Genomic DNA, 22545 nt, shown 5'->3' with positions numbered 1-22545 from the left:
CCACTGACAAAGAAAGGATCAGTCTATAATTTTAATGGTAGGTTTATTTGAACAGTGAGAGACAGAATAACAACAAAAATATCCAGAAAAACGCATGTCAAAAATGTTATAAATTGATTTGCATTTTAATGAGGGAAATAAGTATTTGACCCCCTCTCAATGAGAAAGATTTCTGGCTCCCAGGTGTCTTTTATACAGGTAACAAACTGAGATTAGGAGCACACTCTTAAAGGGAGTGCTCCTAACCGCAGCTCGTTACCTGTAAAAAAGACACCTGCCCACAGAAGCAATCAATCAGATTCCAAACTCTCCACCATGGCCAAGACCAAAGAGCTCTCCAAGGATGTCAGGGACAAGATTGTAGACCTACACAAGGCTGGAATGGGCTACAAGACCATCGCCAAGCAGCTTGGTGAGAAGGTGACAACAGTTGGTGCGATTATTCGCAAATGGAAGAAACACAAAATAACTGTCAATATCGCTTCGGCATTGGGGCACCATGCAAGATCTCACCTCGTGGAGTTGCAATGATCATGAGAACGGTGAGGAATCAGCCCAGAACTACACGGGAGGATCTTGTCAATGCTCTCAAGGCAGCTGGGACCATAGTCACCAAGAAAACAATTGGTAACACACTACGCCGTGAAGGACTGAAATCCTGCAGCGCCCGCAAGGTCCCCCTGCTTAAGAATACATATACATGCCCGTCTGAAGTTTGCCAATGAACATCTGAATGATTCAGAGGACAACTGGGTGAAAGTGTTGTGGTCAGATGAGACCAAAATGGAGCTCTTTCACATCAACTCAACTCGCCGTGTTTGGAGGAGGAGGAATGCTGCCTATGACCCCAAGAACACCATCTCCACCGTCAAACATGGAGGTGAAAACATTATGCTTTGGGGGTGTTTTTCTGCTAAGGGGACAGGACAACTTCACCGCATCAAAGGGATGATGGACGGGGCCATGTACCATCAAATCTTGGGTGAGAACCTCCTTCCCTCAGCCAGGGCATTGAAAATGGGTCGTGGATGGGTATTCCAGCATGACAATGACCCAAAACACACAGCCAAGGCAACAAAGGAGTGGCTCAAGAAGAAGCACATTAAGGTCCTGGAGTGGCCTAGCCAGTCTCCAGACCTTAATCCCATAGAAAATCTGTGGAGGGAGCTGAGGGTTCGAGTTGCCAAACGTCAGCCTCGAAACCTTAATGGAGAAGATCTGCAAAGAGGAGTGGGACAAAATCCCTCCTGAGATGTGTGCAAACCTGGTGGACAACTACAAGAAACGTCTGACCTCTGTGATTGCCAACAAGGGTTTTGCCACCAAGTACTAAGTCATGTTTTGCAGAGGGGTCAAATACTTATTTCCTTCATTAAAATGCAAATCATTTTATGACATTTTTGACATGTGTTTTTCAGGATTTTTTTGTTGTTATTCTGTCTCTCACTGTTCAAATAAACCTACTATTAAAATTATAGACTGATCATTTCTTTGTAAGTGGGCAAACGTACAAAATTAGCAGGGGATCAAATACTTTTTTCCCCCCACTGTAGTAACCAAAAAAGTGTCACGTCCTGACCATAGTAAGTTGTTATTTTCTATGGTAGAGTGGTCAGGGCGTGACAGGGGGTGTTTGTCCGTTTTTGTATTTCTATGTTTAGTTTCTAGTTTTTGTATTTCTAGGTTAGTTTTTGTTTGGCATGACCTCCAATTAGATGCAGCCTGTTGTCGTTGTCTCTAATTGGAGGCCATATTTAAGTTGATGTTTGTCCCACTGGTGTTTTGTGGGTGATTATTTTGTGAGTAGTGTATGCCTTCTCTGCGTCACGGCTTTCTTGTTTTTTTTTGTATTTCAAGTGTATGGTTTATTGCATTAGTTTCACGACTGAATATAAGATGAGGAACTACGATCACGCTGCGTATTGGTCCGATCCTTCCGAAAGCCCTGACAAAAAGTGTTAAACAAATCAAAATATATTTAGATTTTACATTCTTTAAAGTAGCCACCCTTTGTCTTGATGACAGCTTTGCACACTCTCGGCATTCTCTCAACCAGCTTCATGAGGAATGCTGACTTGAAGGAGTTCCCACATATGCTGAGCACTTTTTGGCTGCTTTTTCCTTCACTCTGTGTTCCAATTCATCCCAAACCATCTCAATTTAATCAAATGTATCAATCAAATGTATTTATAAAGCCCTTCTTACATCAGCTGATGTCACAAAGTCCTGTACAGAAACCCAGCCTAAAACCCCAAACAATTGGGTTGAGGTCAGGTGATTGTGGAGGCCAGGTCATCTGATGCAGCACTCCATCACTCTCCTTCTTGGTCAATAGCCCTTACACAGCCTGGAGGTGAGTTGGGTCATTGTTCTGTTGAAAAACCAATGATAGTCCCACTAAGCGGAAATGCTGTGGTAGCCATGCTGGTTAAGTGTGCCTTGAATTCTAAATCACCGACAGTGTCACCAGAAAAGCACCCCCACACCATCATACCTCCTCCTCCATGCTTCACAGTGGGAACCACACATGGGGAGATCATCCGTTCACCTACTTTGCGTCTCACAAAGACACGGTGGTTGGAACCAAAAATCTCAAATTTGGACTCATCAGACCAAAGGACAGAGTTCCACTTGTCTAATGTCCATTGCTCGTGTTTCTTGGACCAAGCAAGTCTCTTCTTTTTATTGGTGTCCTTTAGTAGTGGTTTATTGGCAGCAATTCGGCCATGAAGGCCTGATTCACGCAGTCACCTCTGAACAGTTGATGATGAGATGTGAAGCATCTATTTTGGCTGCAATTTCTGAGGCTGGTAACTCCACTAATGAACTTATCCTCTGCAGCAGAGGTAACTCTGGGTCTTCCTTTCCTGTGGCGGTCCTCATGAGAGCCAGTTTCATCATAACACTTGATGGTTTTAGCGATTTTGTTTTTCTTCGGTTTTTGCAAAGTTCTTGAAATGTTCCGGATTCACTGACCTTCATGTCTTAAAGTAATGATGGACTGTCATTTCTCTTTGCTTATTTGAGCTGTTCTTGCCATAATATGGACCTGGTATTTTTCCAAATAGGGCTATCTTCTGTATATCACCCCTACCTTGTCACAACACAACTGCATGGCTCATACGCATTAAGAAGGAAAGAAATTACACAAATTAACTTTGAACCAGGCGCACCTGCTAATTGAAATGCATTCCAGGTGACTTCCTCATGAAGCTATTTGAGAAAATACATACAAGTGTTATACATGGGTTTAAAGTAAAATTCTTGTTAATCCAACCACGGTGTCAGATTTCATAAAGGCTTTACGGCGAAAGCATACCGCGATTATCTGAGAACAGCGCCCAGCAGACAAATCATTACAAACAGTAACAAGCCAAGTAGAGGAGTTACACAAGTCAGAAATAGTGATAAAATTAATCACTTACCTTTGATGATCTTCATATGTTTGCACTCACAAGACTCCCATTTACTCAATAAATGTTTGTTTTGTTCGATAAAGTCCATGTTTATATCCATAAACCTCAGTTTTGTTAGCACATTTTGTTCAATAATCCACTGTCTCAAACAACATCTGGTGAAATTGCAGAGCGTGAAACTCAACAAAACAGAAATTCTCATAATAAACATACATAAAAGATACAAATGTTATACACCAGTTTAAAGATAAACTTCTTGTTAATCCAACCGCTTTGTCAGATCTCAAAAAGTCTTTACGGCGAAAGCAAACCATGCGATTATCTGAGAACAGCGCCCAGCAAACAAATCATTACAAACGGTTAGCAGCCAAGAAGATGAGTAACAAAAGTCAGAAATAGCGATAAAATGTTTCACTTACCTTTGATGATCTTCATATGGTTGCACTCCGAAGACTCCATGTTACACAATAAATGTTAGTTTTGTTCGATAATGTCCCTCTTTATGTCCAAAAACCTCAGTTTTGTTGGTGTTCAGCAATCCATTGGAACAAAGCGCGGTCACAACAGACAGACGAAAAATCAAAAAAGTACAATTAAAAGTTTGTAGAAACCCTGTCAAACGATGTTTACAATCAATCCTCAGGTTATTTTTGTCATAAATAATCAATCATATTTCAACCGGACAAAAGCTTTGTCAATAGAAAAGGAGAAACAAGAAAGGCTCCCGATCACGCGCTGGCTTCATGTCTGGAAATTTCCACTGTCCACTCATTGAAAGTGCTGTATCTCCCTCATTTTTCAGAGTAAAAGCCTGAAACAATGTCTAAAGACTGGCCACATGTAGAAGAAGCCATAGAGATTGTGAACTGGGTCCTAAGTCTTTGTATGGTGGATAGGCTTTCAATGGAAAAACAGCCTTTCAAAATAATAGTACTTCCTGGATGGATTTTCCTCAGGTTTTAGCCTGCCATATCAGTTCTGGTATACTCACAGACATTATACTCACAGACATCTGGAACCTTTAGAGTGTTTTCTATCCAAATCTACCAATTATATGCATACCCTAGCTTCTGGGCCTGAGTAGCAGGCAGTTTACTTTGGGCACGCTTTTCATCCAAAATTCCGAATGCTGCCCCCACCCTAGTGAAGTTAACACTTTTTTTGTTACTACATTATTCCATATCTGTTATTTAATAGTTTTGATGTCTTCACTATTATTCTACAATGTAGAAAATATTATAAATAAAGAAAAACCCTTGAATGAGTAGGTATGTCCAAACTTTTGACTGGTACTTTAAGTATACAGACCCTTTACTCTGTACTTTGTTGAAGCACCTTTGGCAGTGATTACAGCCTCAAGTATTCTTGGGTATGACGCTACAAGCTTGGCACACCTGTATTTGGGGAATTTCCCCATTCTTCTCTGCAGATCCTCTCAAGCTCTGTCAGGTTAGATGGGGAGCTATTTTCAGGTCTCCAGAGATTTTCGATCGAGTTCAAGTCCAGGCTCTGGCTGGGCCACTCGAGGACATTCAGAGACTTGTCTCGAAGCCACTCCTGCGTTGTCTTGGCTGTGTGCTTTGGGTCATTGTCCTGTTGGAAGATGAACCTTTAACCACAGTCTGAGCACTCTGGAGCAGGTTGTCATCAAGGATCTCTCTGTACTTTTCCCTCGATCCTGACTAGTCTCCCAGTCCCTGCCTCTGAAAAACATCCCCACAGCATGATGCTGTGCAAGGCTTCCTCCAGACATGACGGTTGGCATTCAGGCCAGAAAGTGTTGGTTTCATCAGACCAGAAAATCTTGTTTCTCATGGTCTGAGTCCTTTAGTTTATTTTTGTTGCAAACTCCAAGCGGGCTGTCATGTGCCTTTTACTGAGGAGTGGCTTCCGTCTGGCCACTCTACCATAAAGGTCTCATTGGTAGAGAGCTGCAGAGATGGTTGTCCTTCTGGAAGGTTCTCAGGATGCACCTGAGCTCAATTTTGAGTCTCATAGCAAAGGGTCTGAATACTTATGTAAATAAGGTATTTCTGTTTTGCTTAAATGTAAAAAAAAACTGTTTTCGCTTTGCCATTGTGGGGTATTGTGTGTAGATTGATGAGGAAAAAAAGTTATTTAATCCGTTTTAGAATAAGGCTGTAACGTAACAAAATGTGTAAAAAGTCCAGGGGTCTGAATACTTTCTGAATGCACTATATATACACCATAATATTTTTCCACAGACCCCCTGCACTAGAGGTCTACGGATCCTAGGTTGAATATCCATGTACTAGAGTCCTAGGTACACTGGGGACTGCTACTGTAGGTATGAAGGATGAAGGTGTGAATGATCATATATCATATATCATCACATATCAAGGAAACACCAACATAGTGTCATAATAGGGCGTTGGGCCACCACGAGCCAGAACAGCTTCAATACACCTTGGCCTAGATTCTACAAGTGTCTGGAACTCTATTGGAGGGATGTGATACCATTCCACCACTAGAAATTCCATCACACACACACACACACACACACACACACACACACACACACACACACACACACACACCCTTTAAGCGCCCTATGCTCCTTTGAGACCCCTCTTTCAAAGACACTGAGATCTCTTCTTCTAGCCATGGTAGCTAAAATAATGGGCAACTGGGCATTTTTATACATGAACCTAAGCACGATGGGTGTTGATTGTTTAATTAAAGATGTTCTACGGTATTTTTGTACACTTTTTAGCCAGTAGATCTGAATGTAGCGCCCACAAGCCAAAAGTGGTCCCTGAAAATTGTAGATATGTGCACCATATCATTGCTCTCTCTCTGGCTCTGCTGTGTGTGTCTTGCTAGCTGTCACTTAAATGACGTAGCGCTGAAGCTCATTAGCTGAAACTCGAATTGCTAGGTGTCTGGCCCAGGTGTCTGGGGGTAAATTTAGGTAAAATGGTGCTGCACAGCTTCCAGAAAACAGTCACTTTCAAAATAGGGATTTTGTTGCTAATTGAGGTAAAACAGTAATTCTGCTCATAGATTATGCATGTATGAACTACACATTGACACATCCAGCCCAAAGCGGGAGGTTTAAAAAATACTTACTACTCGCCAAAGTACCAGAGCATGTCTTTAACTCAGGAACCACACCTGTGTGTAAGCACCTGCTTTCATTATACTTATCCCTAATTTACTCAAGTGTTTTCTTTAGTTTGGGAGTTACTGTACCTGTACCTAGTGTCAAATACTCCAAAACAGGCAGCTTTGAGTGTCTGGTTTTCACTTCAAGTACAGTAATACTGTATATATATATTTGCAATTAAACTAATGCTTGAGAAAATAAATAAATCAAAGATATTTTGACTCAAGCAAATCTCGAAGAAACTATTATTTGACATAAAAAGCTTGAGGAACAACACAGGATATTAATCAGGCCGTGCCACAACACAGGTTGTGGAGTTGAGATTGCTTTCATCCCGCTGAGTGACTACTAGCGATAGAAGGAAGAAACCTTAAATATATACGGAGTCAACGCTGAGAGAAATAACACTTTATAAAAGAAGACTTTTCTTTTGATAAGATGTCACACTGCACAGAGGGGAAGCATTGATTTCTTGAGAAAACGCCTGAGGAAAAAAGATTAAAATATTGATAACTGCAATGTGTATGGACAGAGGAGCCATGGCACTAAATAGAAAAAGAGATACAAATATAAAATAAAAAGAGAAAGAGGACCATTTAATGATCATCTATCTGTTTTGGGCAATTCTGCTGTAAATAGATTCAATATCCAGACTTGGCCCCATTACAGTTGGGCTGAACACATCTCAGCAGGAGGCAGAGCTCAGTCAGTCAGGTACATACAGTGCTGTAGTTTACTAGAGTAGAGGCTCAGTCAGTCAGGTACATACAGTGCTGTAGTTTACTAGAGTAGAGGCTGTCAGTCAGGTACATACAGTGCTGTAGTTTACTAGAGTAGAGGCTCAGTCAGTCAGGTACATACAGTGCTGTAGTTTACTAGAGTAGAGGCTCAGTCAGTCAGGTACATACAGTGCTGTAGTTTACTAGAGTAGAGGCTCAGTCAGTCAGGTACATACAGTGCTGTAGTTTACTAGAGTAGAGGCTCAGTCAGTCAGGTACATACAGTGCTGTAGTTTACTAGAGTAGAGGCTCAGTCAGTCAGGTACATACAGTGCTGTAGTTTACTAGAGTAGAGGCTCAGTCAGTCAGGTACATACAGTGCTGTAGTTTACTAGAGTAGAGGCTCAGTCAGTCAGGTACATACAGTGCTGTAGTTTACTAGACTAGAGGCTCAGTCAGTCAGGTACATACAGTGCTGTAGTTTACTAGAGTAGAGGCTGTCAGTCAGGTACATACAGTGCTGTAGTTTACTAGACTAGAGGCTCAGTCAGTCAGGTACATATAGTGCTGTAGTTTACTAGAGTAGAGGCTCAGTCAGTCAGGTACATACAGTGCTGTAGTTTACTAGAGTAGAGGCTCAGTCAGTCAGGTACATACAGTGCTGTAGTTTACTAGAGTAGAGGCTGTCAGTCAGGTACATACAGTGCTGTAGTTTACTAGAGTAGAGGCTCAGTCAGTCAGGTACATACAGTGCTGTAGTTTACTAGAGTAGAGGCTCAGTCAGTCAGGTACATACAGTGCTGTAGTTTACTAGAGTAGAGGCTCAGTCAGTCAGGTACATACAGTACAGTGCTGTAGTTTACTAGAGTAGAGGCTCAGTCAGTCAGGTACATACAGTACAGTGCTGTAGTTTACTAGAGTAGAGGCTCAGTCAGTCAGGTACATATAGTGCTGTAGTTTACTAGAGTAGAGGCTGTCAGTCAGGTACATACAGTGCTGTAGTTTACTAGAGTAGAGGCTCAGTCAGTCAGGTACATACAGTGCTGTAGTTTACTAGACTAGAGGCTCAGTCAGTCAGGTACATACAGTGCTGTAGTTTACTAGAGTAGAGTCTGTCAGTCAGGTACATACAGTGCTGTAGTTTACTAGAGTAGAGGATGTCAGTCAGGTACATACAGTGCTGTAGTTTACTAGAGTAAAGGCTCAGTCAGTCAGGTACATACAGTGCTGTAGTTTACTAGACTAGAGGCTCAGTCAGTCAGGTACATACAGTACAGTGCTGTAGTTTACTAGACTAGAGGCTCAGTCAGTCAGGTACATACAGTACAGTGCTGTAGTTCTCTAGAGTAGAGGCTCAGTCAGTCAGGTACATACAGTGCTGTAGTTTACTAGACTAGAGGCTTAGTCAGTCAGGTACATACAGTGCTGTAGTTCTCTAGAGTAGAGGCTGTCAGTCAGGTACATACAGTACAGTGCTGTAGTTTACTAGACTAGAGGCTCAGTCAGTCAGGTACATACAGTGCTGTAGTTTACTAGAGTAGAGACTGTCAGTCAGGTACATACAGTGCTGTAGTTTACTAGAGTAGAGACTGTCAGTCAGGTACATACAGTGCTGTAGTTTACTGGACTAGAGGCTCAGTCAGTCAGGGACATACAGTGCTGTAGTTTACTAGAGTAGAGGCTGTCAGTCAGGTACATACAGTGCTGTAGTTTACTAGACTAGAGGCTCAGTCAGTCAGGTACATACAGTTCAGTGCTGTAGTACTCTAGAGTAGAGGCTGTCAGTCAGGTACATACAGTACAGTTCTGTAGTTCTCTAGAGTAGAGGATGTCAGTCAGGTACATACAGTACAGTGCTGTAGTTCTCTAGAGTAGAAGCTCAGTCAGTCAGGTACATACAGTGCTGTAGTTTACTAGACTAGAGGCTCAGTCAGTCAGATACATACAGTTCAGTTCGGTAGTTCACTAGAGTAGAGGCTGTCAGTCAGGTACATACAGTACAGTGCTGTAGTTCACTAGACTAGACTACTCTCTACCCACGAAAACAGGTTTTTAGAAAATGTTTCACATTGATTACAAATAAAAAACAGAAATACCTTATTTACATAAGTATTCAAACCCTTTGCTACGAGACTCGAAATTGAGCTCAGGTGCATCCGGTTTCGATTGATCATCCTTGAGATGTTTCTACAACTTGATTGGAGTCCACCTGTGGTAAATGAAATTGATTGGACATGATTTGGAAAGGCACACACCTGTCTATATAAGGTCCCACAGTTGACAGTGCATGTCAGAGTGCCAATCCATGAGGTCGAAGGAATTGTCCTTGGAGCTCCGAAACAAGATTGTGTCCAGGCACAGATCTGGGGAGGGGTACCAAAACATTTCTGCAGGATTGAAGGTCCCCAAGAACACAGTGGCCTCCATCATTCTTAAATGGAAGACATTTGGAAGCCCGAGACTCTTCCTAGAGCTGGCAAACTGAGCAATCGGGGGAGAAGGGCCTTAGTCAGGGAGGTGACCCAGAACCCGATGGTCACTCTGAAAGAGCTCCAGAGTTCCTCTGTTGAGATGGGAGAACCTTTCAGAGGGACACCCACCTCTGCAGCTCTCTATCAATCAGGCCTTTATGGTAGAATGGCCAGACGGAAGCCACCCCTCAGTAAAAGGCATATGACAGCCCACTTGCATTGCCAAAAGGCACTTAAAGGACAATCAGACCATGAGAAACAAGATTCTCGTGTCTGATGAAACCAAGTTTGAACTCTTTGGCCTGAATGTCAAGCGTCATGTCTGGAGGAAACCTTGCACCATTCCTACGGTGAAGCATGGTGGTGGCAGCATCATGCTGTGGGGATGCTTTTCAGTGGCAGGAACTGTGAGACTAGTCAGGATCGAGGGAAAGATGAATGGAGCAAACATACAGAGAGATCCTTTTGAAAACCTGCTCCAGAGCGCTCAGGATCTCAGATTGTGGCGAAAGTTCATCTTCCAACAGGACAACGACCCTAAGCACACAGCCAAGACAATGCAGGAGTGGCTTCGGTACAAGTCTCTGAATGTCCTTGAATGGCCCAGCCAGAGCCCGGACTTGAACCCGATCAAACATCTCTGGAGAGACCTGAAAATAGCTGTGCAGCGACGCTCCCCATCCAACCTGACAGAGCTTGAGAGGATCTGCAGAGAAAAATGGGAGAAACTCCCCAAAAACAGATGTGCCAAGCTTGTAGCATCATACCCAAGAAGACTCGAGGCTGTTATCGCTGCCAAAGGTGCTTCAACAAAGTACTGAGTAAAGGGTCTGAATACTTATAGAAATGTGATATTTCAGTTTTACATTTGTAATACTTTTGCAAATGTTTCTAAAAACCTATTTTTGCTTTGTCATTATTGGGTATTGTGTGTAGATTGATGAGAAAAAAAACTATTTAATACATTTCAGAATAAGGCATTTTGGAAAAGGTCTAGGGGCCTGAATACTGTATATCAAAATCATAATTTTTTGTGTGATTATACTTATTTGTTTTTCCACACACAGAAAATCAAAAACAATATTATGGTACAATTTGAACCTGAAAATCATTCTAATGGTTCTAGCGCAATACTCGGTTGGAATATGGCGAATGTCAACCCGAATAACACGTGAACTGGTCCCCATGTCTGATGCAGTGATGTCCAAAATACAGTATTACTCCATTCAGGATCTTTACCTAATTATCCTCTAGGAGAGTTTCTTCTGGGTGCATCACAAAGCGTTAACCATCTCCCATCTAATCTTCATAACAGGATTACCGCCACACCATAAAACCAACGCACCCAACCAAAAACGCTTAAACACATCCAACTAGCAGTGTATCCCAGTTTATACCCTCCTCCATAAAAAGAAAGATAAAACTGTGAGGATGTTGAAGAGGACGTCGCTAATACCTTATGAATAACACCCATTCATCCCCGCTAACGTGAGAAAGCAAACAAATAACCTCAACATGATAATAATGCTATCAATTAGGGTATTTGTGAGAGACTGTGAATGTAATAGGGGCTATTCAAACTGGTCAGACACCAGAGGTATGTTCAAAACTAAAAACGCTGGGTGGGTCCGTCCGGTGTGCGTGTCCAGTAATGAGCGTGTCGTTCCGGCGCCGTCGCCTGTCTGCTCCCCATTAAGGCCAGATGAGAATCTAACGCTGCGTTTGGCTCTTCTCTCACATGTGAAGCTACGCAATCAGACAGCCCCTCTAATGTGGTTAGCACTTGGCAAAGAACAGGAGTTCTTTATTCCTAATCATGGAGAAAGTATTGATATTATATCTGGGCTGTCATATTTTATTAGCGGGACGCCGGCCACAGTAGCCTAGACTTACCTAGTGGCTCAGAGCGGGGGCTGTGCTGTAGGGAGGAGGTCAGTCAGAGAGAGGGGGTTGAAGGGTGTAGATGGACCCAGACCAGGCAGAGAGATGAGAAGAGATTGGGCCTGACCCCCCAGGTGAGATCCCGGCCCCACGTTGAGAAACTGACGTTAGAGCTGGTATCTCTAAATCTATGGTGGCATCTCACTGCTCTCCGAGTGTGGAGGAGATAGGGGGAGGTCACTGCAGTCTGTCCAACAGAGAAAGAAACTTCACTTGGAACAAGTCGGTAATCCATGTCTCTAGTCGAAAAAGACTAAAAATAGAAATGAGGTTCTGGTGAGAATTAATAAATGGGATGGTTTGATTCTTGCTGCACGAGCCAAAGTTTGACCTCAATGAAAATTGGGGCTTCTTACGGGGAGAGATTAAAACGAATTAGCTCTCGTTGCTTGAGATGGTAGGAGGGAGCAATTCAATGTGAACAGGAGGAGATAATTGTGAAATAGAACACTCTACGTCTTCCTCAGTGACATATTATCAATCTAATCCTTCTTTAAAACATTTCGTATTACAACAGATTATGAGGGAGGGTGTTTGGTTTGTGGGCAAAATACTCATCCCTTAATGCCAAAGCTTGGCATGTAATCTGCGGGAATGTTTTCTAACTGATAGGCAATGTTTAACCTTCAAAAAGAAGCAATATGGTTGAGAGACAGTGGTGGGAGAAAGGTATTATTAAATGGAAGCTGTGACTAAATTGAACTGTCTGGCCCCCCAGAGCAGTCCGAACACAATAGAGCCTAATTTTAGTCCCCCTCTGGGAAGTCTGGTATACCATATCTTAAAAGCCTTTTAATTCAATTAAACTGGGGTTATAGTATGGTTACATTATGAAGATGTCGTCTACTGGTTTCTCATTAATGCTGCTGTATGTATGTTGACAGGCGAAGGAAAGGCTGGATTCTGGGCTGATGTGCACTAAACTACCGTGTTTTGGCTTGCTGGTCAGTCCTGTTTGGTTTACTTGCATTGAGGCGTCTTCAATTCACCTTGAGCACAAAGTCTTGCCTTCCTACACCATCTTCAACCACACTAACAACAAGGGTATTTTGATGATATAGTGGCTATGCCGTTATGCTTACTGAATTGAGAGTTCATGTCAATATAAAATAATACTTGTTGTCATAAGAAATCAAATCAAATCAAAGTTTATTTGTCACGTATGCCGAATGCAACAGGTGTAGACCTTACAGTGAAATGCTTACTTATAAGCCCTTAACCAACAGTGCAGTTTTTAAGTAAAAAATAGGAATTAGGTAAACAATAGATAAGTAAAGAAATAAAAAAAACAGTACAAAATAACAGTAGCGAGGCTATATACAGATTGTACCGGTACAGAATCAATGTGTGGGTGCACCGGTTAGTCGGGCTATTTGAGGTAATATGTACGTGCAGCATTAGTTAAAGTGACACAATGCATAGTCCGGGTAGCCATTTGATTAGCTATTCAGGATTCTGGCCTTTTGGTCTTAGACTTGGTTCTCCGGTACCGCTTGCCATGCGGTAGCAGAGAGAACAGTCTATGACTTGGGTGGCTGGAGTCTTTGACAATTTTTAGGGCCTTCCTCTGACACCGCCTGGTATAGAGGTCCTGGATGGCAGGCAACTTAGCTCCAGTGATGTACTGGGCCGTACGCACTACCCTCAGTAGTGCCTTGCGGTCGGAAGCTGAGCAGTTGCCATACCAGACAGGGATGCAACCAATTAGGATGCTCTCGATGTTGCAGCTGTAGAACCTTTTGAGGATCTGAGGACCCATGTCAAATCTTTTTCATTTCCTGAGGGGGAATAGGCTTTGTCATGCACTCTTCACGACTGTCTTGGTGTGTTTGGACCATTCTAGTTTGTTGGTGATGTGGACACTAAGGAACTTGAAGCTCTCAACCTGTTCCACTACAGCCCCGTCGATTAGAATGGGGGCGTGACCAGTCCTTCTTTTCCACAATCATCTCCTTTGTCTTGTTTACGTTGAGGGATAGGTTGTTATTCTGGCACCACCCGGCCAGGTTTCTCGTCGTTGTCAGTGATCAGGCCTACCACTGTTGTGTCGTCTGCAAACTTAATAATGGTGTTGGAGTCGTGCCTGGCCATGCAGTTGTGGGTGAATAGGGAGTACAGGAGGGGACTGAGCACGTACCCCTGAGGAGCTCCAGTGTTGAGGATCAGCGTGGCAGATGTGTTGTTACCTACCCTTACCTCCTGGGGGCGGCCCGTCAGGAAGTCCAGGATCCAGTTTCAGATGGAGGTGTTTAGTCCCAGGATGCTTAGCTTAGTGATGAGCTTTGAGGGCACTATGGTGTTCAACGCTGAGCTGTAGTCAATTAATAGCATTGTCACATAGGTGTTCCTTTTTGTCCAAGTGGGAAAGGGCAGTGTGGGGTGCAATAGAGATTGCATCATCTGTGGATCTGTTTGAGTTGTATGCAAATTGGAGTGGGTCTAGGGTTTCTGTGATGATGGTGTTAATGTGAGCCATGAATGACCAGCCTTTCAAAGCACTTCATGGCTACGGGCGTGAGTGCTACAGGTCTGTAGTCATTTAGGCAGGTTACCTTAGTGTTCTTGGGCACAGTGACTATGGTGGTTGGCTTGAAACATGTTGGTATTACAGACTCAATCAAGGACATGTTGAAAATGTCAGTGAAGACCCATGCCAGTTGGTCAGCACATGCCCAGAGCACCCGTCATGGTAATCTATCTGGCTCAGCGGCCTTGTGAATGTTGACCTGTTTAAAGGTCTTACTCATGTCGGCTATGGAGAGCGTGATCACACAGTCATCCGGAACAGCTGATGCTCTCATGTATGCCTCAGTGTTGCTTGCCTTGAAGCAATCATAGAAGTGATTTAGCTCATCTGGTAGGCTTGTGTCACTGGGCAGCTCGCGGCTGTGCTTCCCTTTGTAGTCTGTAATATTTTGCAGGCCCTGCCACATCCGACGAGCGTCGGAGCCGGTGTAGTATGATTCGATCTTAGTCCTGTATTGATGCTTTGCCTGTTTAATGGTTCATCTGAGGGCATAGCGGGATTTCTTATAAGCTTCTGGGTTAGAGTCCCGCTCCTTGAAGGCGGCAGCTCTACCCTTTAGCACTTATTGATGAAGCCAGTGACTGATGTGGTGTACTCCTCAATGCCATCAGAGGAATCCCGGAACATATTCCAGTCTGTGCTAGCAAAACAGTCCTGTAGCTTAGCATCTGCGTCATCTGACCACTTCTTTATTGACTGAGTCACTGGTACTTCCTGCTTCAGTTTTTGCTTGTTAGTAGGAATCAGGAGGATGGAATTATGGTCAGATTTGCCAAATGGGGGGCGAGGGAGAGCTTTGTATGCGTCTCTGTGTGTGGGGTAAAGGTGGTCCATTGTTTTCTTTCCTCTGGTTGCACGTTTAACATGCTGATAGAAATTAGGTAAGACTGATTTCAGTTTTCCTGCATTAAAGTCCCCGGCCACTAGGAGTGCCGCCTCTGGGCGGGCATTTTCCTGTTTTCTTATTTCCTTGTACAGCTGACAAGACAAGTAGTGATACAGTCAATCTCTCCTCTACTTTGATCCAGGAGAGAGAGACATGCATCTTATTGATGTTAGCTCTCCATGTACATTTAAGGGCCAGCCGTGCTGTTCTGGACCAACTGTAATTTGCCTATGTCCATCTTTGTGGCACTTGACCGTATGACTGGGCAGTAGTCCAGATGCGATAAAACTAGGGCCTGTAGGACTTGTTTTGTTGATAGCGATGTGAAGAAAGCAGAGCAGCTTTTTATTACAAACAGACTTCTCCCCATCTTAGCTACCGTTGTGTCAATATGTTTTGACCATGACATTTTACAATCCAGGGTTACTCCAAACAGTTTAGTCTCCTCAATTTGCTCAATTTCCACATTGCAAGATTCATTGCAAGATTGAGTTGCGGTTTAGCCAGCTGCCCTGGGGAATGCCCAACTCCACCTTGATTACGTTGGAGAGGCTTCCATTAAAGAACACCCTCTGTGTTCTGTTAGACAGGTAACTTTTGATACATGATATTGCAGAGGATGTAAAGCCATAACACATCTGTTTTTTCAGTAGCAGTCATTTGCCGTACATGTTGAGTGCCCTTCCCCGCACCTTAGGCACTTCCCTATAAGCGTGCTGAAAGTCTGTTGTAATTTGTCCACTGTGAAATAGCATTGTATCTGGTCCAACACATTTTTTCCCAAAAGTTTACTAAGGGTTGGTAGCAGGCTGATTGGTCGGCTGTTTGAGCCAGTAAAGGGTGCTTTGCTATTCTTGGGCAGCGGAATGACTTTAGCTTCCCTCCAGGCCTGAGGGTACACAGGTTCCTGTTGGCTTAGATGTATCTCGTTATACAACCCCCTAACTATTTGTCAATCAGTCTATTACCCAAGCTAATTCCCTGTCAGACACTCAGGTGTCTTCCTAGTGTTGTATGAGAGAGAGAGAGAGAGAGAGAGAGAGAGAGAGAGAGAGAGAGAGAGACAGACAGAGAGAGAGAGAGAGAGAGAGACGCTGGCAGTAAGTGACAGAAAGGATTGAGCTGGAGGCAGTGAGTCTAAACTATGGGAATATGTGTGTGGGAACAAGAATTCATTACACTCGTTTGAGATAACAAGTGCTTGTGGTTTTAATTGACTTAATCAACAAATAGAATTAATCAGAGATTTCTAATTAATGGTAATTGATTGAATATCCACTGGGTCACTGTCAGAGTTAAATCCCTGTTTCTGTTCCTTTCAACTGGAGGGCGTCTCGTTTGTCCTTGTCATCGCCATCTTGTCCACATGTATTAAAAATGGACAGACTGAGGATATAAAGGATAGAAGGAGATCTGTCGATATGTTCTTTTAGAGAACAGCAAACAACATTTTGCGACATACACTCTGACCGCAATTTCTCCCCTAGTCTTATTGAACCACTGGCTGTAGAATGGTGTTATTTTGAGGTCTTTTTATTTTTTATAATGTCATATCATAGAGTAGTACTTCTCTCTGAAAATTATAGTGGATTTTATTAGGGGAAATGTAACCAAAATCTCGCCCTTGAAGGTACAGTTGTAGGATCTTAATTCGCAGCAAGACAATCCTGCAGCAACAGGATTTGAACATTTAGTCCATAATGTTGCTTGATCTGTAGTTAGGCTATTAGCTGGCCAAAATTATCCTACATGAAAAATACAATACTGTTAATTTAACCGTGTGTTAGTGTGGGTTTTCAGTGAATTTATGTAAATCATGAAGCTCATCTGCATTTCCTGCCATGCAGGAAAATTCTCAGCAACAAAAGTGATCAAATTAAGATCATACACCTGTAGTTGTCACTCCCTGATCTGTTTCACCTGTACTTGTGCTTGTCTACACCCCCTCCAGGTGTCGCCTATCTTCCCCACTTATCCCCTGGGTATTTATACCTGTTTTTCTGTCTGTCTGTGCCAGTTCGTCTTGTTTGTTCAAGTCAACCAGCGTTTTGTCTCTGCTCCTGGTCCCCAACCCTGTACCAGGCCGCCTGACCACTTTGCCTGTCCCTGAGCCTGCCTGCCATCCTGTACCTTTGCTCCACCTCTGGGTTACTGACCTGAGCCTGCCTGCTGTCCTGTACCTTGGCCTCTACTCTAGATTATGGACCCCTGCCTGCCTTGACCTGTCGTTTGCCTGCCCCTGTGGTTACAATAAACATTGTTAACTTCACACAGTCTGCACTTGGGTCTTACCTTGATTCCTGGTAGTTGTTGCATAGACAGTATGGTTTTAATATCACAGATAGTCAAGTTCTCACAAGTTTTCAGTATGCACTATAGCACCGTTTTTAAAACTCATTTAGGGCAGATTTCCCAGTTACAGATTAAGCCTAGTCCAGGACTAAAAAGCATTCTCAATTGAAAGAGCTTTTTAGTCCAGGACTAGGCTTAATCTCTGTTTAAGCAACCATCTCATGTTGAATGATCAAATTAAGATCCTACACCTCTACTGTAGACCTGCTTTTATGTAAAGAGGATGCATTGAGAGACAGCGATGCGTACTTGGGAGGTCTCCATTTGCCTGTGCTGTGATGACTGTAGCTGCTCTAATAGGACTGGGTCTGCAACCTACTACAGATGAATACAGTACACAAGATGGAGCATGCCCTGTGATAGAGTCCTGACTCCTGAGGAGGATGTGATGAGCTCTGAATAGCCATCTCTAATAGTCATCTCTAACAGCCTCTAGATTGTTTCCAGCTCGACCGGGGCTGCATATTACCAGGCAGCTGATCTTAAGATTCCTTTATTAAAAGCCATCTGTTAGGTGGGCATAACAGACCAGTTCATTTGAGAGATGGCCGTTTTGGTTTTTGTTGTGTTTTTTTTGGTTGGGCTTTGTGATATCTGGATAAGGACAATAGAGCGTCTTGGAGAGAGGCCAGTTTTTTTAGCAGCACTGACTGGTAGCCCGTCCCTTGAAACAGACTCATTGTATGGTTCTCAGTCTGCACACAGGGGGAATGCAGACAGCCCACTCCACTGCTCCATGCATTTGGAAAAGCTTTTTAGCAAATATTGGCAGATACCCCTAGCCTCTATGTCAATAAGGCTAGGACTCAATCAGGAGGGGAAATCAGTTTATGAAACGCAGCAATGCAGAAAGAATGAGACCGAAGGAGTTGTGAGGAGGGTGTTTGAAAATGTAAAAAGCTTGATATTCCAGTGCCCATTTAGCATGATGCTATTGGCCATAGTTGTAGCTTTCTAATCTAATAGTGTGGAGCAGTACTGTAGCTGATATTAATATGAGATGCATTTGCTTGCCTTGACTTACCTGTAGGTACATAAGAACCAGTCTGAGAGAGAAATAAGCAGCTTCAGGATCTACTGGTTCCCATTGCAATGAGCCTGTAGTGTGTCTGAGCGTGTATCTACAATAGGCCTGTATCTCAAATGGCAACATGCGCCCTGGTCAAAAGTAGAGCACTGTATAGGGAATAGGGTGGCATTTGGGATGTAGTTCATGTGTGTATTTTTCAGTAATCTGTCAGTTGTTGAGGGGCTACTGACTCTCTAAACCCATGGCTATTGTACAGGGTAACTTTATCACTGACAACAACCATCCCCCTTCCTCTCAGAACACAGCCATTGCATTTTGCAATCACATTACCTGTTTAAAAAGACCAGGGAGGGCTGTAAATATATGCTAAAACGGGGTGGAAACTGCTGAGAAAAATCCAATTTAAATGTAATAGTGTTTAATATTTATTGGAAAATGTAAAGAAAATGTAAGGGAATGCTTTGCAGAGCAAGCAGGATTTACATAAATTGTTCTCCCAATGTTTTTGTCCTTTTGCACACAGACAGGAAGGAGCATTGGTTCTCTAGTCACTATGCCATCGCTGCATATTTAAAAAGGGGGCCACACACAGACACACACATTGGTGTTTCACTGTTTAAGAAGGTGTTAGTATGTGTTGTGGATGTTGCAGTTCCATTACATGGGACATCATACCACCACACGCTGCAGCAGCTAGTGTACTGAAGTTAAAGCAGCCTACAGTGGTGGCTTTGCCCTTTTAATGTTGAATATTTCTCCTCTTTATGGCAGACATAAAAGGGGGTAGGAGCCTGATTTACATGCAATCCTGACAGGGCATATTGTTGTGGAGACCTCATCAGTGGCGTAGGGGGGTAGTCAGGGGCGTAGTGAGGGTAGTCCCTGGTCGCCCCTGAAGTGTGGCTGTGGAGGGAAAAGGAGAGGCTGGGACTGTGTCTCAAATGGGACCCTATTCCCTAAACAGTGCACTACTTTTGACCAGGGGCTCTGGTAAAAAGTTGTGCACTATATAGGGTACCATTTGAGACACTGCGGGGTCTGGGTTGCATTAAGCCACATTTAAGCAAAACAGCAGCAGTAGTAGGAGCAGTAGGGAAAAGAAGCACGGCTTTAAAGAGAATAATAAAATGCTAATTTTAAAATCACACATTTGTAGGCTTTACAGAGAGAGGAAAAATATACGATAGCCATATTGAATTAAGTTCATTAGCAGGTTTTTGGCTGTTAATGGTTTGACAGCTTCGTCTAACTCTTTGAACTATAAAGACTCGTACACACATGCTGGTATTCATGACTTCTTCTCCTGAGTCCCCCACTCCCCACCATGGTGCCAATTAATACGGTTACAAAGGCTACTGTAACTAGTCCTCTTAAAACCTACTGTACACTATGAAATGTGCTCTAAAGGAGTATTCCGAACTTTTAACATTTTTATGTTGACTCTCTTTCTCTCTCCGCCTCGCCCCTCTCCTCTCTCTCTCTCCTCTCTCCCTCTCCTCCCTCACTCTCCCTCACCCCTCCCTCTCCTCTCTCCTCCCTCTCCCTCCCTCACTCTCCCTCACCCCTCCCTCATTTCCTCCTCTCTCTTTCCCCCTCCTCCCTCTCTCTCCTCCATCTCCTCCTCTCTCTCTCCCCCTCCTCCCTCTCTCTCCTCCACCCCCCCCCCCCTCTAGTCTCTGTGTCTGGAGGTACGTGGAAGGCGTAAGGGCGTGTCCTCTGTACTGAGGTTGTGCCAGCGGCTGCAGGAGCAGCAGAGTGGTTCAGACTCAGACCAACAGGCCCTGCAGCTTCAGCTGCTCACCGTCAACCTGGAGCGCCGCTGGGAGGCCATCGTCATGCAGGTGCTGCAGTGGCAGACACGCCTCCGGAGGGCCCTGGGGACAGATCAGGTGAGACCTCAGACGTGCCTTGCATGGCACCACTTGGTTCAAACACTGTTAAGATATTGACCTGACACAATAGGGGAACTCAATAATGGTATAAGCAATATACAGTTTATACGATATATAAGGTACCTCTCAGAGCAGATGAGACCTCAGCCCAGCCTGGATGGCAAAACTCGGTTCATGCAAGTCTGACTGTAAAGATACCTAGTCCAGGGATGGGTGACTCCAGTTCTCAAGGGACCTTGGGTGTCTGCTGCTTTTCTCACTTAATTGCAGAATTGACCACTTAGATACAGCTGGTCACGTGGATATACTTTGTACACAGGGCGGCAGGTAACCTAGCGGTTAAGAGCGTTGGGCCAGTAACCGAATGTTCGCTGGTTCGAATCCCGGGCGGACTAGGTGAAAAATCTGTCGTTATGCCCTTGAGCAAGGCACTTAACCCTAATTCCTCCTGTAAGTTGCTCTGGATAAGAGTGTTTGCTAAATGACTAAAATGTACATTTATATACTAGCAGCTAGCTATACATTCCGTTTCAGTCATAAAAGTTATACCCTCTAAAGAAGCCCCAACTCTAGAATGGCCTATTTATGAGTTGTATTATTCCTCTCAAAGTGAGCTGTCCAGGAGTAAGTTATTTAGGCCAGAGAATAAGAAGATAATGCAGTGCCTGGTAATAATCTAGTGCACTGTAACTATAATGGAGTAATAATAGTGATGTATACGGCAGGGAAAGTGGCTGTGGTACATTTGGATATATGGGCTACGTACCAAATGGCACCCTTTTCCTATAGTGAGCTACTTATGACCAGGGCCCATCGGAATAGGGTGCCATTTCAAGTCAAATCAAACTTTATTCGTCACACGCGCCGAATACAACGAGTGTAGACCTTACGGTGAAATGCTTACTTTTGGTATGCAGCCTTGGAGATATGAAAGGAGGGGGAAGGTCAGCTGGTTGGAGATGGTCCCTTCCCATCTGACTGAACACAGCATTGAACCCACTCCATCAGCAGGTGGTGTTGCCAAAGAATCATTGACTGGTGTTCATGTGTTAAGTGCACCATTCTTCCACGAGATATTCCATCATTTGGTGTTTTGTTGATGGTGATGGAAAACGCTGTCTCAGGCACCGCTCCAGAATCTTCCATAAGTGTTCAATTGAGTTGAGATCTGGTGACTGAGAAACACACACACACCTTTTTAAACCCCCTATACTCCATTGACATCCCTCTTTCAAAGACACTGAGATCTCTTCTTCTAGCCATGGTAGCTAAAAGAATGGGCAACTGGGCATTTTATACATGACCCTAAGCATGATGGGATGTTAATTGCTTAATTAACTCACACCTGTGGTTCACACCTGTGTGGAAGCACCTGCTATCTATATACTTACCTCATTTACTTAAGTGTTTCCTTTATTTTGGCAGTTACCTGTACGATCTCAGGGCATGCCTTCACAACGCAACTCTATAGCCATTGATGACATTCTATACAGTACATAGGCTCAACCCCAGCCGTTCCACATTTCTACAGTGTGATATTTGGCAGTGTGAGACTATTCTATACACAATCCCCATTTTGCTCGTGAATGCGTAATGGCACAAGGCTCAGCTCCAAATATTGCAAATAGAGGCTTGTTAAAAAGTGGTTTGAGTAGTAGATGAGTAGTTGCTCTGTACGGTAGCGGTGTTTCCATCAGTGTGTTTGCGTAATGTGGAGAACAGATGGAATCGACCGTTAAATCTGTGACTCGGTAGACTGGCCGCCACAACCACCACCTCTTCTATTCTCATGTAGATTAGATGGGCATCTTCAGTCCATAGTCTCTCTCTCTGTCCTCTCGTCCGCATTCCTGGAGGACAGCAGCGTGCTACTGTGGATCGGGGGTAGGGGTTGATCCAGTCCATTCGGGAGGTGAATTGAAGTACATGAATTAAAGTGTATGAATTGAAAAATGCCCTTCGAAAACTATCCCCAAGGAAAATCCTCATATAAATGAATCACTACTGGACCTCATCCCTGCTGTGATGGAAGCTCCATCCTCAGCTCTGGTACAAAATCCCAATGCAGGCAGGGTTTTTGGGTTGGTTGGTTGTCCACTCTGTTATAACCACTCCAGTGCAACAGGAAGAGAAGACAAATAGCAAAAGCAACTAGAAATCTGACCTTGCAGGCTGAAGTGCAAT

General features: G+C 43.6%; 1 protein-coding gene across 1 annotated transcript in view; it reads left to right on the top strand.

Moving 5' to 3' along the window:
• akap6 (A kinase (PRKA) anchor protein 6) overlaps positions 1 to 22545 on the top strand; it is a gene marked incomplete in the record, with an annotated part of 168943 nt that overhangs the window by 126496 nt on the left and 19902 nt on the right. The window contains 1 exon segment of the mRNA XM_029729740.1: positions 20143 to 20358. Within this exon segment, the coding sequence (XP_029585600.1) occupies positions 20143 to 20358 (216 nt within the window).

Source organism: Salmo trutta, chromosome 33, assembly GCF_901001165.1.
Source record: "Salmo trutta chromosome 33, fSalTru1.1, whole genome shotgun sequence".
Classification (NCBI taxonomy): domain Eukaryota; kingdom Metazoa; phylum Chordata; class Actinopteri; order Salmoniformes; family Salmonidae; genus Salmo; species Salmo trutta.
This window is presented reverse-complemented; position numbering and strand designations above follow the sequence as displayed.